Source organism: Babylonia areolata, chromosome 24 (assembly GCF_041734735.1).
Source record: "Babylonia areolata isolate BAREFJ2019XMU chromosome 24, ASM4173473v1, whole genome shotgun sequence".
Taxonomy (NCBI): Eukaryota; Metazoa; Mollusca; class Gastropoda; order Neogastropoda; family Buccinidae; genus Babylonia; species Babylonia areolata.
This window is the reverse complement of record NC_134899.1, coordinates 35,455,352-35,472,399: the sequence shown is the minus strand read 5'-3', so window position 1 is coordinate 35,472,399 and position 17,048 is coordinate 35,455,352. Positions and strand designations below refer to the sequence as shown.

Here is a 17,048-nt window from a genome sequence, read left to right as displayed (position 1 = left end):
TTTTTCACCTTACACCCACACCCCATTTACAATAAACCACACACCGCAACCCATCCCTGAGAACCTGTGCCCCGTTCACTATAAACTACAACTCATCTTACACCTGAGTCCCCCCCACCCACCCACCCACACACACACACACACATCCTCCCCCCGTCCCCCCTCCGTCTCCCATTCTGCAATAACATCAATGTTTGTGGTGTTTTTGTTTTGTTTTTTCTTCCTTTACGATCAGCACATCACCACCATTCTCACCTGTCTTACCTTCTTCTTCCAGATTAGTTACAGTCAGGAATGTCCTGTTCACATCCATTCTTCCTGTGACGACGATAACCATCCGAGGAAAAAAACAACAACAAAAAAACACACAAACAAATCGAAAGAGAGAGAAGAAGGACGGACGGTGGAGAGAGTATAGAAGTCGGGGGCGGAAGGTGGTGGGGGGGAGGAAGGGCAGGGACAGTTGGGTGTGTGTGTGGGGGGGGGGGGGGGTGAGAGTTGGCTATCTAACACAACACCCACACCACCAGGACGCGACGACACCCATCTCGGTAAGGACGGCAGCGATAAAGCCAATTCCAGGATGTTGGCCGGCCCCGACAGGTGGTGTGATCTCACCATCTTACAACTGAACTTGCGAACTCAGCGATCGACTGAATGACCCTTGATGGAATAGGAAGGACTCTTGGATCAATGACCTCTCTCTCTCTCTCTATTTATATACCTATATAACTAGCTGTGAGTTTGTGTGTACTTCTCCCATCCTCAACCCCCACACCCAGCACACACACCCTCTACAAAATCACCTACCTCTTGTTAGTTCCCTCTTTATAATCAACACATCGCTACTATCCCCCCCCCCCCCTTCACCTGTCTAACCTCCTCCTTCCTAGCTAATTACATTCAGGTTTGGCGTGTCCACATCCATCTCCCATGACGGCGATAACCATCGCAGGTAGAGAAACGAAAGGGCTGAGGGGAGGTAGACTAAAAGAATCTTGGTAGAAGTTGACTTACAGGAGGTAAAATGGGCCACGTATCGAAAGGGTTGAGGGGTAATGGAGGGAGGGGGGATGCGGGGGGAGGGGGGTGCAAAGAGAGATTTGGGGAGTAGGGAAAACTCGCTGACACCTCCAGAACGACACGACACCCCTCTTAGTAAGGTCGGCAGCGATAAAGCCAATTTTATGTTTTGGGGAGGCGCCCGACAGGTGATGTGAACTCTCTCACACCACCTGACAACTGAACGCGTGAAACTCTGCGCTGAACTGATTGACTCCGCTCCCCCCACCCGCCCCCCACGAACCCCGCCCCCCTCCCCCCTCCCCCCCTCCCCCCCGCACCCCAGAGACTTTGAGATCGATGACCTATCAGTGCTTCACCCTGGGGGTTCAAGTGTTCAATGCTGTGACTAGTAACAAAAATAATTAGATGCGCGAGCGCGTTAGTTTGACACTGCCTATCGCACTTCATTGAACCACCCTCACCCAATCACGTTTTAGCGTCACCTTGGGCACCACTCTTTTCCTCTCCCTCTCTCTGTCTGTCTGTCTGTCTGTCTGTCTGTCTGTCTCTCTCTCTCTGTCTGTCTGTCTGTCTGTCTCTCTCTCTCTCTCTCTCTCTCTTCTTTCTGTCTCCTCCCTCTCTCTCTGCCTGTCTCTTTCTCATTCATTCATTCGCTTGGTCTCTCTCTGACTCTGTTCCCCTCTCTGTTTTTGCCGCATTTCTCACATGTAGCTTTTCTTTCTTTTCACTGGTTTTATGTTATATGTCCAAATGACATTGATCTGATATTACTGTACTCGCTTTCTGTTTCCCCGTGTCTCTCTGTGGCTCTCTGTGGCTCCATGTATCAATCTGTCTGTCTCTCTAACTCAATTGTGGTTATGCTGTAAAATCTTCTACTGAAAATGAAAAAAAACATGTAATATTTGAGTGCGCATTGTATAGGGACATCAGGAAAACGTTTCTGAATGACTACATAAGGATTGATTTGGGAACACTACTCAAAAAACGAGAAATATTACCAGAATGTGTCGAAGTTTATTTTCATGCAATGAACAGAAGGAAACGTATCACTGATGGAATTTGATATGTATATGATTCAATATTGCTGCCACGTACATCCCATTTCCCGACCTCCTACCCCCCCACCCCATCCCCCGTGTTTGTATAAGGGCCAATGGTTGATGTGCAATAAACAATTCAGGTGTTCAGTGTTCTCTATCTCTTCCATCGATTTTCATAGCATTTTTATCTGTAGTGAGAAGATTAAATTATGTCGATGTGTTGAGGGTGTAAACTAACCATCTTGTATGAATTGACCATAATCACCCCAAACCGCTACGATCACAATTTAACCCACGAGTCTTCCTGGAAACCGAAGAACCACCATTACATTAACCACCACCATCACCACAACCACGACCACCTCGACCACCGCCACCACTTAACCAACTCACACCGAATCAACCTCCAGCCCCCAGCCCCATTTAACACACCTCTCTCCAATCCCAGTTCAGTTCAGTTACTTAAGGAGGCGTAATAGCGTTCGGACAAATCGATAATCTTACGCCGCATTATATATACTAAGCAGATGCCTGACCAGCAGCATAACCCATCACGTTTAGTCAGGCCCCTCCAAACTCCATCAGCCCCCATCTCCACCACCACGACCTCCCCAAAACTATCATAATACCGCCCCCACACACCATTCCCCCCAAAAAAGAACAAACAACAAAAAAAAAAACCAAAAAAAAAACAACCAACAACAACAACAACAACACACACACACACACACACACACACGTACGCACACATACACACACGTACGCACACACACACACACACACACACACACACACACACACACACACACACACACACACACACACACACACACACACACCACTCACGTGTCTGTCTTCCTCTTCTCGTCCTCCAGCTCTTTGTAGGTCATGGTCAGCTCCTCGTTGAGGATCTCCAGCTTCTGGGTCAGCTTGTACTCCGCCTCGAAGTGCTCGGACAGCAGCACCAGGTCGCGGGTGGCGTCGTGCAGGGGGATGTCGCTGAGGAACAACCCCCTGCGGCTCATGTCATCCAGGCTGGTGACGCTAGGCGAGCAGAGGAAGAGGATGGAGTCGCACTCGGGCACGTAGATCATCTGCCCTTTGAGGCGCATGACAGAGATGTTCCGGTCCCTGCTCTGCTGGTGGTGGTAGTGGTGCTGTTGGTGGAGAGGAGAGGAGGAGGAGGAGGAGGTGGTGGTGGTGGTGGTGGTTTTGATGTCTGCGGCGTCCCCGTTGGTGGTGCAGGTGGAGGAGGAAGAGGAAGCGAGGACGCCGGGAATGGTGGCCAGGACGTAGACTGTGTTGATGTGGGACAGGATGTTGGAGAACTCCAGGTCCATGATGGGGCGGATCATCTGGAGGACAGCCATGAGGTCGTCATGGAGGTCAGAAGGTTATGGGGATAATTATAATCATCATCATCATCATCATCATTATTATTATTATTATTATTATTATTATTATTATTATTATTATTATTATTATTATTATCTTCATCGTCATCATCATTATCGTTATTTTGATTATTATTATCAGCATTATCATTATTATTATTATTATTATTATTATTATTATTATTCGCCATGATCGCACATGGCTGCGTGATTTACGAGCTTTGTCTTGGTGACTAGCACACACAACCAAATGCACCACCAACATACATTGTCGTAAGCTCTGATGATGTGTCCAACATTTGAGAAATTAATGACTGGATGTACTCGGTTGATATGTGGATGCATGGATGAACAAACGAATGAACATTGAACGAATGAACGAAGGAACGAAAAAAAAAAGTTAGCGTACACGTATCACTCGGTGACTTTTAAAAGTGGGGTCCCAAACAAAGCATGTTTCAAAAAAAAACAAAAAAAAAACTGTTCGCGAATATTTCATCCACACTAATTTAGTCTGTCAATGGGAACATCAGTTATTAAAATCGTCCAGGGTTCTGATGAAAGATAGGCGATCAAATCTGTGTTGCAAATTAGAAAAAAAAAAGAAAAAAAAAAAGAAAAAAAAAGTTAACGATAAAGATTTCATGAAGAACGATAAGGTCCGTCGGAGTGATTTAATGCCAAGATGAATATTGAACGTAACCAGAAGAAGAAGGAGAAGGAGGAGAGGGAGGAGGTAGAGGAGGATGGGGAGGAGAAAGACAAGAAGGACAATAAGAAGAAGGAGAACAAGAACAAAAACATCGAGGAGGAGGAAACAATGAGGGTGGAGAAGACACAAAATGCCAAATAGCGTCACCAGAATGTGCAAAGGTATCCTTATACATGAATGGATGCATAGACAAGCAACAGAATGAATGAATGAACGAAAGAATGAACAAAATATACAGATAGACAGACGGACGAACACATATACGAACAAACGAGTGAACGATTCAGACTCAGTGAACTGATTCAATGAATGAATGAAAGAAATGAGCAAAGATTATTGAAATAACAGGAAAACAAATCGGAATTACAAAACACGTTCTTTAATCTCCGGCAAAAAGAAAGAAAATCAAAAGACTTCACAAGCACAAATATTGTATAGGTTTCGTATAAAATAAAAAAAAAAGGACGAAGATTCAGAGTTAATCGATTAGATATATATAACAAATATGGATGCATTGTAAAACACATGAAGAGTTAATTGAATCAATTGCATAAACTAAATGAAATTTCAGTAATTAATTATTCATTGTTAATTTGTTTGCGTCACAAATCTACAAGCATTATTTTCAACGTGTATTTTGTTTCATTCAAGCATTCATTTGTGTGTTCCTCAGAACCATCTCATTAGGTGGCCTTTGCACTGGCTTCAACTCAAAAAGCACCATTCCGGAATTCCCCCTGATTATGTTCTGCCGGATATCAGAATTTTTATAAAAATCGATGTCCTTGGGTCTTTTATACGGTCTGATGAAGTTTGATCAGGCCTGCGTGCTCTCATTATTCTAATCATATTGTTCTCCGTAATTTGGTCAGGATAGCAATCATGATTCATTTGAGGAAATGATGAAGATTCATTGTCGTGCATGTCGTCACCATCATGGTCAACATTATCATCATCGTCGTCGTTGTCGTCATTGTCGTCGTCATCATCATCATCATCATTACCGTCACCATCGACATGGAATACTATCTTTGACGTATTTCATTTGATGAAGGAACGATTTTTAAACACCATCATCATCGTTGTCGTCGTCATCGTTGTCACCCTCGTATGATGATGAAAGGCAAAGACGACGATGATGATGCAGTTGAGTAGTGGTGGTGGTGGTTATAGTATTTTCATCATCAACAACACCGACAACAACAGCAACAACAACACAAACACCATCATCATCAGAACCCCCACCCCCACACCACACACCCCCACAACACACACAGACATAGATATACAGACAGACAGACAGACAGACAGTCACACACACCCCCCCCCCCGCACCCCCCCCCCCCAACACACACACATACACACTGACTGACTGAAACCATTTATTGTCACACACACACCCACACACACACACCACGAACACCAACATCACACACACACACACACACACACACACACACACACACACACACACACACACACACACACACACAACCACCACCACCATCACCACACCCAACACCACCTCCCTCACCTGAAAGAGGTCCCTCATGGTGCACTCCTGGCGGGCCAGGCAGGGGATGACCCTGGTGATGGACGTCCCCGCCTGGTGGATCCTCAGCCGCCGGTCGAACATCACGTGGAAGGGGAAGGCGCTGCAGAAGGTGGCGGGGCTGATCTTGTGCTCGTGCGACAGGAACTCGGTGCACGTCTCCAGGTCCACCTTGGACTTGCCGCCCACTCTGCCACCGTCGTCGTCGTCGTCCTCGTCCTTCTCCAGGATGGCGAACTGCACGTGGTCGCAGTCCTCAGACTTCTGCCGGATGACCTCCACCTCCACGGCAGCGTTGTGCAGCTCCTTGGCCACGGCCTTGACGATGCCGATGACGATTGGCTCCAGGCCGGGCCGCTCCGAATAGTAGTGCAGGATGGTGGCCCCGTCCTCCTCGCGCTCCGTGCACCGGAAGGAAGGGGCGCGCATGCCCGGGTAGATGCTGGACAGGTGGTCGTGCAGGGCGTCCAGGTTCTGTAGGAAGTCGGCGGTGGTGCCGCCCAGCACTTTCAGGATCTTGTCGTAGCCCGACTCCTTGCAGTAGTCGAAGAACATCTTGCCGAAGAGCTCCAGGATGTCGCTGGCTGGGATCTCTGTGTGTGGGTGAGATGATGATGACAAAGGTGAGATGAGAGGAGTCTTTGAGAAAAAAAACAACAACAAACCAAACAAACAGACAAAAAACAAAATCAAAACAAAAACAAAACAAACACACACACACACACACACACACACACACACACACACACACACACACACACACACACACACACACACACACACACACACACACACACACACACACAGGGTGAGAAAGAGAGACAGACAGACAGGCAGACAGATAGAGACAGGGACAGAGACAAACATGCAGACACAAACAGACAGAGCGAGAGACATAAACAGTGAAACAGAAAATGGAGAAAGATGCAGACAGAGCAGGGTAACGTCAGGTTACTTCATATTAAAAAAAAAAATCTCGTAATGACCATCCAAGACTTCCCTCAACTTGAATAATGCACTGTGTTTGTCTCTTGGTTCATTTGATTGATTTCATCAGTGCATACTCATGCTTTGTCAAAGATGCATGCGCGTATCAGTTCACCGATATTGCGCGCATGCTGTATAATGGCGTAGAAAATGATCCAAAATAATGCACGCAGTGGATGACAAGGGGAATAATGATTGTGAAATCATGAATACGCGAGGTTCTATTTCTCTCAACGAAGCAAACCATTGACTGATGATGCTGTAGAGTTTGCAAGACTAATTTGGCATGTCCGCGTGATCAGCTAACCAGCCCATCATCCGCCGACAAAGCCGGGAAGAAAAAAAAAAGGAGTGAATAAAAGAACGAAAGAAAGAAAGAAAGACAAAAGCGAAAGAAAGAAGACGAATGTCCTGAATGCGATGACTAAAATGTTGGTGACAGAGAAGGGGAAAGGATGAGGTGTAGAAGAAGAAGAAGGAGGAGGAGGAGTAAGAGGAGGAGGACGACGAATACGACTTTGAAGACGATGATGATGATGATGATGATGGTGATGTGATGGAGATGGTGATGATGTTATCATCATTATCATCATGGTCACGATTATGATGAAGAAGAAACGAATAGCAACAAATAACAGAAACAAGAAAATAAACAATGACATACTGCAAAATAATGAATATAGAAAGAAGTATTTTCGGTTCAACCTCCCATGAAGATCCACTTCATTATCTCTGCAAACAATACACTCCCGTAATTCTATTGGGGGGAAAAGAACCTGACGCTATTCCACAGCATCGATCAAACCCAGCGCTCAACTCAGCTTTCAATTTCTCACCCCGATTTATCTTCTTCTTTCTCGCCTTTTCCATAACTACAATACTTTCTCCAAGCACCGATGTATCCCTCTGCAATATTGGACAATCCATTTGTGTCAGGCAAGCAAAGATTCTCGGAAAACAGCGAATGGAAAACCCGGCGTGTGAAGACCTCCACGGAATGATAAGGTATCGGCTCTGGCATGACTGGCAGACCACTGTGGCCCTCCTCATTTGTCTTTGCCTATTTGGCTGCAGCCATTCTAGCCATACGTCTAATTAGAATGGTGATGCGAGCATCCTCCCAGTCCTGAAATATTAATTGGAAAAAAAAGAAAAAAAAAAGAAAGAAAAAGGTACAGAGTGTCACTTTGGTTTCCAAGGATTCGTTTGAAAGCGTGTGAGTGGCCACATCTACAATAAAGGGCAGATGGCTGACCAGAACATATGCCAGGCCTTACAAACCTGCCTAATGTTGTAGAAAAGAAAAGGTAGGGAGAAACTGGAATTTTCCAACAGATACTGTCAACAAATACACAGGTGCCAACAGTCCAACGGAGTGCCAAACACAGTCACCCATGTACTAAATGGACTCGACGTGGTATTTTACTCGGTTATCGGACGAGAACAGAGGTTTTCAACGTTGTATGACCGTTCTGAAGACAGGAAAAGAAAATCAAAGGAAAGCATGTGAATCGGAGGAAGGAAGAAGGGCAGGTAGAAAGGAAAGAAGAAATAAACAATGACTGGACGGATGAATGAATGAACTATATAAGCACATGACAAAGAATGGTACAATATATTTTTTTTCTTCTTTCATTATTTTCTTCTTTTTTATCTTTCTTTATTTCGACTTGAGAAACAGCTTCGATATTTTCAGTTGGCGAAGAGGACGCAACGGATTTGAAGAGACCTTCTCTTCGTTTCTCTTTCTCTTCCATTCTATCCATCCATCACTCCGGCCTCTTCCACCACTCAGCCCCTACATCCTGTCCTTTTCACCATTTTCCTTTTATCGTCGTCTCCATAATATACGAACCTCAAAGCACAAAGCTATTTCCTTCCACAACCTGCAAGGGACGGTTGGCATTTTTCAGACAAACGAGCCATCGGAAGACGGAGGAAAGGGCGTGAGCTATGGTGCCACTGCAGAAAAATGCATGATCCATCATAAGAAAACACTCAGGTAAAAGGATAACCGATGGGTGCTGGAAACGATTTGGGTGTGTCTGTGGGTGCCTCTGGGTCTGCATGAAAGTAACTCTCCTTACCATTCATGCTTGAAAATGAGTGTATTCAACTGACAGCAAATAAAGGAAGAGGGGAAAAAGATTGTATGAACTGTACGTAAAAAGACAAATATATCTATTTCTTTCTTTTTTTACAATAGAAAGGAAAACAAAAAGATAACGAAAAGAAACATGATAGAATAATCGAGCGAACGAACGAACGAACAAACGAGCGAAAGAATAAATGAATGAATAAAACAAACCGATGCAAAAGAACAGTGATGTAACATACACCCACATATCACCCCTTCCCTCAGCCACCTCTTTCCTTCCTTCGTTATTTCTGCAGAACTTGAGAAACACGTTCAACGTTCTGTGATGAAGAAGCAGAAGGCAGAAGTGGGTGGGGGATGGGGGAGGGTGCGGAGTGGGGGTGGGGGTGGGGTATGCAGCCAACAGCCATTTTCCTTCCTACCTTCCTTTCCGTTCATGACACCACCACACTCCCTCTGATAGTACTAAAACACCCTTCATCCCATCTACCTTATCATTTTCCAAACAAACATATCTCAAAGAGTAAGAATTTCAGTGCCGTCAACACAAAGCTTGTCAAAGGAGCCACAGGAACCCAGTAGAAAAGTGCATTAACTTGTCTTTCTTTCCTTGTGAGGGATCTGTTTGCTTGGGGTCATCTTAGTTCAACGATGCTCATCACGAACACGTTTTATCAATTGACGTGTTATATCTAATTAACTGAAGGCAAAGACAGAATAAGGAAAGGGTGAGTGTGATACACACACACAGTTTCAGATACACACACACATATATAAACAAATAATGTAAGAAAGAAAGAAAGGAGCAAGAAAGAAGAGGAAATAAAGAAAAAAAAAGAAAAAAGAACCATGTGTGACTGAATGAATGAATAACCGAACAAATGAATACAACAGAGACAGCATGCAGTGACAGCAATATACTGTGCACTCCCTATCCCTCTTCTCCCCCCCCTCCCCCACTCCCTCACCACGCTCCCACCATCAACCCCCAACAGGATCCTGTACCCTGCTATCACCGTCCGTCCTTCCTTCCTTCCTTCAGTCTAAAAGAAGAGTAGGGTGTGGAGCGGAGAGGGGGAGAGCTTATCTTCTTCCTTTTGCATCCACATGATTTCCTAACTCTTTCCTTCTCTAAACTGCCTCCCCCCCTCACCCTTGCTCCTTTCATCTGCCTTCATATCATAGTCTCCACCTCACCTCAACCTCAAAAGGCAAAAGCCATTTCCTTCAAAGGACGGTTGCCATTGTCTGTCAAACGAGCCAATCGGAAGCCAGAGAAAAAGAGCATGAGGGAGTTTTTTGTTTTGTTTTGTTTTTTGGAGCAAGGGGGGGGGGGGGGGACATGATCCAGTGTAAGAAACAGTCCGGAAAAAAAGGATGAAAGGATAAGCTCTGGAATAGCTTGGGTCGTGTGGGAGTAGCCTCTGGGTCTACGTGATGTCTATGGCTGTGCTAGGTGTTATTATTATAACATGAGGTCAGTCACCTTAGAACGGTAATAACAGTCCTTCCGTTCCCGCTTGACAGTAAGCGTACTCAGCAGAGTGGAAAATGTGAAGGGAAGACAGACAGAAAATAAAGCCAACAAGAAAAAAAAGTGGAAAGCAAAGACATCTAGAAAAAAAGAAAAAAAAAGAAAAACGTAATAAGAACGAAAACATGATTATTCCCTCCCTTCATACGCAAAACAAAAGGTTAATCCTAAGAGACAAAGAAAGGAAATAAAACCGAATAAAAACCAAAAGCCATAGAGACTTACCCATTTCCTTACCTCCCACACCCATCCTCTCCTCCTCATCCATTCCAAAGCAAACTGACCTCTAAGTTCAGCGACGTCCGCAACAACGGTTCACGAGCTAACGGTCATTTCTGTCAAACGGGGCAACAGTAGCCACGACCATAGCGGTGAGCTATGGTGCCAATGCCCTATGGTCTAACATTGATCTGTGGACTGTTGGTCTGTTCGGATCAACCTGAATGGTGGGCAGATTACCCTGGAGTAGGCTACTGAAGAAAGAAAGAAAGAAAGAAAGAAAGAAAGAAAAAAAAGAAAGAAAGAATCCGAAACAAGTGAGCAAGCATGCATCGAAACATAGCTATATCAGAAATAAAGAAACAAACGTACATATATCACCAACAATCTAGTACCCCCCCACCCCTTCCCTCAACCTCGCTCTTTTCTGCAACTGACACAGTAACAACATCAGAGCATTGATCACATCTACGTCATCTCCACCCAACTTAAGCAGTCACCCTCTTTCTTCTATATATTCAGCCGACACTCCACCCTCATTAATTCATATTCTCCGAAACAGATTTAACCTCAGTCTTAAAGACATCCCTGGCAATGTTCCACAAGCTAAAAGACGGTCATTATTGTCCAGTTGGCAAGGCTGTCATGGCAGACGGTCACGAGCTATCATGGTGTCATTGTCCTTTGTTCCAGCACTGGTTATGTCCTGTAAGAATGATATTAGCTAGAGGATATATCAGTATCCAATACTCTCATTTGCATTTCTTTTTGCACTAATTTGAATATAAAGAAAGGAAAGAAGAAATAAAAGAAAGAAAAAATCTAGCGGTCTTCAGCAATGGTCATTCCTCTTTATTCATCTGAGCTAGAACGCCACCAAGGACTCTCCTTTCGCCAGTCCGATAATACAAAGTTCAGCGAAGAAGTAAAAAGCAACAACAAAAAAAGAGGAAAGAGATCAAGAACGAAAGACAGAAAGGAAAAAAAAAAGAAGAAAGGAAACAAGAAAAAAGCGAAAAAAAGAAAGAATAAAAAAGAAAGAAAGAAGGAAAGCGTGAAAGAAAGACACGCAGAAACGAAACGAAACGAAGGAACACGCCGCGACAACAGCAACAATCAGACCACCCCTCTTCCCTGCCTCGCCTCTTTTTGCAGCAGCTGAGCCGCGACAACAGCATCCTCAGAGCTACTCAAGTCCCCCCTCCCCCTCCCCCCTATCCATTCGCCCCACGCACCCCCACCCCCCAGACACCCTCATGTCTCCGCCTTCTGTCTTCTTCTCCATAACAACATGGCCACATCGTACAAGGACGTCCTTTACAACGTTTCACAAGCCAGAGGAGGACCATTTCTATCAAACAGGCAATGGGCTCCAGGCAAATAGGGGTGGGGTGGGGTGGGGTGGGGATCTATGGCGCCATCGCCCCAAGGCCTAACAATAATGACCTGTGGAGTGTTGTTCTGTCTGGCATATCTGAGCTGAGGGCCAGTTGAACGTGGAGTCACTCCTATTCCCTCCAGTTTGGTCAACATTTAGTTGGGATAGAGAATAACAATAACACGAGAAAAGAAAAAACACAACTAGATAAATACACTGAGAGAGAGACAGACAGACAGACAGAGACAGATAGACAGAGAGAGACAGAGACATATATATATAGAGAGAGACAGCAGGGGAGAGAGAAACAAAAACAGAGGGAGGGCGAGAGACAGGCAAACAGAGTGATACACACATAAAGAGAGACAGACAGACAGAGAGACAGAGAAGAAAGGAGCAGACCGGTATGATAACATTTCAAAAGAACGAACAGTTTCTTCTAATGCCTACAATTTCAAGAAAAGGAAAGGAACCAAGTAAGAAATCAAAATAAGAATGAATAAATGAACGAAATGTAAAGGAGCAAGCAAGCAAATAACGTTACTGATTTCCCCACACACACCATCCACCACCCCACCCCCCCACCCACACACACACACACACACACACACACACGCCCTCCACCTCCTTGCTCCTTCCATCCATCACCTATTTTTCGGCTGAGAAATAACACTTACATCACACCTAATCCACCCCATTCATCGTTCCTTCCTTCCTTCCTCACCCAAATTCCCCTTCCCATCGTCTTCCCTAGAACTAACCCCAAAAGCACAAAGACATCAGTTTCACCGTTTTCACGTGCCAGAGAAGGAAGGCCATTTTCTGTCAAATGGGGCAATAAACTGCAGGCAAATGCGGGTGAGCAATGGTGCCATTGCCGTATGGTCCAACACTGATCTGTGGCAATGTCCTTCTGTGTAGCTTATTGGACAGAACTGAATAAGAGACAGAGAAAGAGAATAAAAAAAGGAAGAAAGAAAGGGAAGGAGGAAGATAAGGACAAACGAAGACAGAAAGAAAATAAAACAACTCAAAAAAGAACATTGAAGAAGAAGCAGTCTCCAGCTACACTTTAAAAGAAAATGAAATAAAAAAGGAAGAGAGACAGAAAAAGATAGTGAGCTGAAGCAGACAGAGACAGAAACAGAGACAGTGAGACAGAGAGAGAGGGGGGGGGATGAGACACAAAAGACAGAAAGAAAAGACAGGGAGACACAAAATAGTGGAAATAAAGGACAGGAGCAAAGTGATAACATGCAGTGACAAAAAACCCAGCGATTTTGCCCATGCTTTCCTTCTCAACACATTATTTACAAACGAAACACAACAGCAGCAACATCAATGCACGCAACACTCTCCCTGCATCCTGCTCCGTATCAATCATATTTTCCCCCGAAAACAACCTGGCCTTCTCAAAGTACAAAGACATCCCTTACAATGTTTCACGAGCCAACGAGCGACATGTGCATCAGCAGCGGAATCCAGCCGAATGGACGTGAGTTATGGCGCCATTGTCCCAAACGTCCAGCATTGCTTCTGTGGCGTGTTCTTACGAGAGGAGCTGCAGACCAGAATTAGGGGAGCGGTAATGACCTTTTTTTCTGATTTAATGTCATTTTGTTGAGTGGGAAAAAAATGAAAAAAGAAAGAAATTGACAAAGAGACATAGACAACAGAGAAAGTGGCAAAGAACTCGCGCAATTCTTTGTTTCAAAACGATTAATTCTTTTTAGCAGATGCTTAAGATTCCAATGAAGATAAAGCAAAAATAAATCCTCGAGAAGACATGATCCCAAACATTCCCCTTCCTGATGAATGATAATAATCATAATCATAAGCTTCTATATAGCGCTGATCTTGTGCAGCGACAAATCACAGCGCTTTCAAACCAGTCATTCACACACGTGCATAACTCTAAACGAGAAACTGAAGACAAAGAAAAGACAGGGGAGGAAGGCTATCACGGAAAGGTGGATTTCAAAGCCAGACTTGAAAGAGCCGAGTGAGGAGACCTGACGAAGCGAAAGAGGCAGTTCATTCCATATGCAAGGTCCAGATACAGAGAAAGAAAGACGGCCGACAGTGGAGTGTCTGAATGTGAGTGCGATCGTAGAGAGCGAGACCGGGTGTAGAGGTGAAGATAGCCACAGAGGCAGGAAGGGGCAGAATTGTGAATACATTTATGGAGTGTTAATCTTTTACTTTATTCTGTGTGAGACAGGGAGGCAAAGGAGATGATGCAAAAGAGGAGTGATGTACTCACATCTTTTCTTTCTGAGGACAAGTCGAGCAGCAGAGTTTTGAATGCGCTGAAGGAACTGAATGGATGAAGCATAATTTGTTTTGTTTCAAACAAAGGAGACATAGCTTCGCACACCACCATGCCCATTCCATTCATCCACTCTGTCTTTCACGCCTTCCCTCTCCCTCCTCCACCGCCCCACCCCCCTTCCCGTATCCCCCGCGTCTCCCCGCCCCACAAATCATGTCTTCCTCTACCGTTTATTATTTCCATCGCAAACTGATCTCAGGCCACAACAGTATCGCTTGCCACATTTCACAGGGTAAAGAGGACCATTTCATCTGTCACGTGGACAACGGATCACTGACAAATGCCATGAGCTATCGTGCCATTGCACGGAGAGTCTATAAGAGACCTGCACGATATCTCTGTGTGTGTGTGTGTGTGTGTGTATGTATGTATGTATGTGTGTGTGTTGTGTGTGTGTATGGGTGTGTATTTCTACGCCCACCTGATGAGACCGACTCGTACATCTCTCTTCTGTTAAAAGTCTTTTTGCGAAACTGTGCGGTTTATTCAATTATTTTTTCGTATAATATTACTTCCAAATGTGAAATGACCATGGATATCATATAGTTGTGTGAAACGTGGTCGACGTCAAGGGGTATGTGACCGGGTTTTGAAAACAGATTGTTCAAGATGTCAGCCGTCAGTTAATCTGCACTTATTGCCGCATTTATTTGTTCTATCATGCAGTTTTGTTAACCTGTTTTAATGCCAGCTCAGATCAGAAACATAAACAATTGCATACCATGAACTTTTGGTTTGGTTTGATTTGATTTGATTTGATTTGATTTGGCCAGTGTTTAAAAGGAGGTTGTAGAAAAAAAATCACAGTAGGCCTAAACTACAGTGTGCAAATGGCGCCTCCTCACAGACCATCGTCATCATCATCATCATCTTCTTCTTCTTTTTCACAGAAACCTTCCAAGTCAGCCGGTATCATTCCAATGGAAACACTCATTGAAGATGCACTCAACAACGAAAGCTTTGGTTTTCGTGACACTCTGGAAGATTGTGTGTTTAACAAGATAAATAGTGCAAAGGGTGGCAAGGGGAAGGGGAAGAAAGGTTGTAAAAAGTCCAGTGACGATTTTGACAATGACGCAATTGCTAATCGTGTCGCAGAGCTGCTCGTCCCGTTGTTGTCGTCATCGTTAAAAATTATTTTGGAACAAAGTCTAAAGAACATTTTATTAACTATTGTCGATGCTGTCACCAAACAGTTTAATCAAGACGTTGAGGTGTTGAAAAAGCAAAACCTCCTTCTTCAGTACAAAATAGACAAACAAGAACAATACAGCCGACGAGAGAACGTTAAAATCATCGGCATTCCAGAACAAGACAACGAGGACCTGGAGGAGGAAGTCAGTAAAGTCTTCCAGGCTGCGGGCTGTTCCATCAAGCCCAGTGAAATAGCTGTTGTCCACAGGTCTGGCCAGAGGAAGACCAACAGCCACAACTCCACTGTTTCCCGTGGCAACGCTCCCGCTGGCCGACCTGTGCTGGTGAAATTTGTGTCTCGGCGGACAAAGGCGACGTTGATGGAGAAGCGACGTGCCCTGAAAGAGACCCAGGGGTTCAAGAAAGTCTTCATCAACGACGACCTGACTCCTCTCCGCTCCAGACTGCTACACGTGGCAAAGCGCAACGAGGCAGTTGACAGGGTGTCGACAACGCATGACGGTCGGATCCGCTGTGTCCTCAAGAAGACGCCGGGCCAAACCACAAACGCCAAGGTCGTCCTGATTGACAACCCTGATGACCTGTTCCACCTTGGTGTGGACAGTGCAGACTTTGAAGCTTTGGGTCTTCAGCATGTTGTGGGATAGGGGTGCGACGGAGGGCAATGCAGTTTTCTTTCAGAAAACGGTCAAAATTTGTTACCTGACAGTTTTGTTGATTGTTTTAATTCACGTGATTGTTGTTCTGCTTTACATGATTCTTCTGTGAACTATTCAAAAAGCTCAGCTGGTGAAAGACATAACATAAGCTTTGTATCACTCAATGTTTGTGGGTTGCGAAGTAGGTTAAAACATAGTGAATTTGTTACACACATTAGTCAGTTTGATGTTATCTTATTAACAGAAACAAAAACAGACAAGCAAGATCACTCATTCCTTGAAAAATTTTTCTATGAACTTGGGTATACAATACATGTTTACAGTCGAAAATGTTCATCGTACCAACGTTCAGGTGGTGTTGCTTTTGCATACAAAAAGGAATATTGTAATTATATTACCACTCTACCAAACAAAGACAGCAACTCAACATGGTTCATGATAAAATCATCTTTAACGGGATATGATAAAGATGTGTGTGTTGGAGTGGTTTACATCCCTCCTGAAGGATCAGTGTATAGTAGTGTTGATATGTTTGATGATGTTGAAAACATGCTCTTTGATATACAAAGTAAATATGATTGTTATATTCTGTTAGCAGGTGACTTTAATGCTTATACAAAAAATTTGAAAGATTTTATTGATCAACATCAGAGTGACAGTAAAGGTCCATTCCATGATTTGATCAATGTTTTAGATGAGCAGTTATATCCAATTAAGTGTAGACATAATCAAGATAATCGTCGACCAAACAACTATGGGTATAGATTGATTGACTTGTGTAAATCGTCTTCATTGTATATTCTTAATGGAAGAGCAGGGAGAGATGATGGAATCGGAATGTTTACTAGTAATGGCTGTACTGTGGTTGACTACATGATTGGATCCCCTTTTTTGTTCACAAAAATAACAGATTTTACTATTTCCCCTTTTGATGCTTTATTATCTGATGTACACAGCCC

The 17,048-nt window shown here is 44.2% G+C and overlaps 1 protein-coding gene across 1 annotated transcript in view; it reads right to left on the bottom strand.

Moving 5' to 3' along the window:
* Window positions 1-17,048, bottom strand: part of LOC143298858 (guanylate cyclase soluble subunit beta-1-like) — a 261,179-nt gene that overhangs the window by 82,337 nt on the left and 161,794 nt on the right. Inside the window, exons 4-6 of the mRNA XM_076611858.1 lie at window positions 5,710-6,320; window positions 3,335-3,424; window positions 2,916-3,208 (exon numbers count right to left, since the gene is read on the bottom strand). Of these exons, the coding sequence (XP_076467973.1) occupies window positions 2,916-3,208; window positions 3,335-3,424; window positions 5,710-6,320 (994 nt within the window). The remainder of the gene's footprint in view (window positions 1-2,915; window positions 3,209-3,334; window positions 3,425-5,709; window positions 6,321-17,048) is intronic.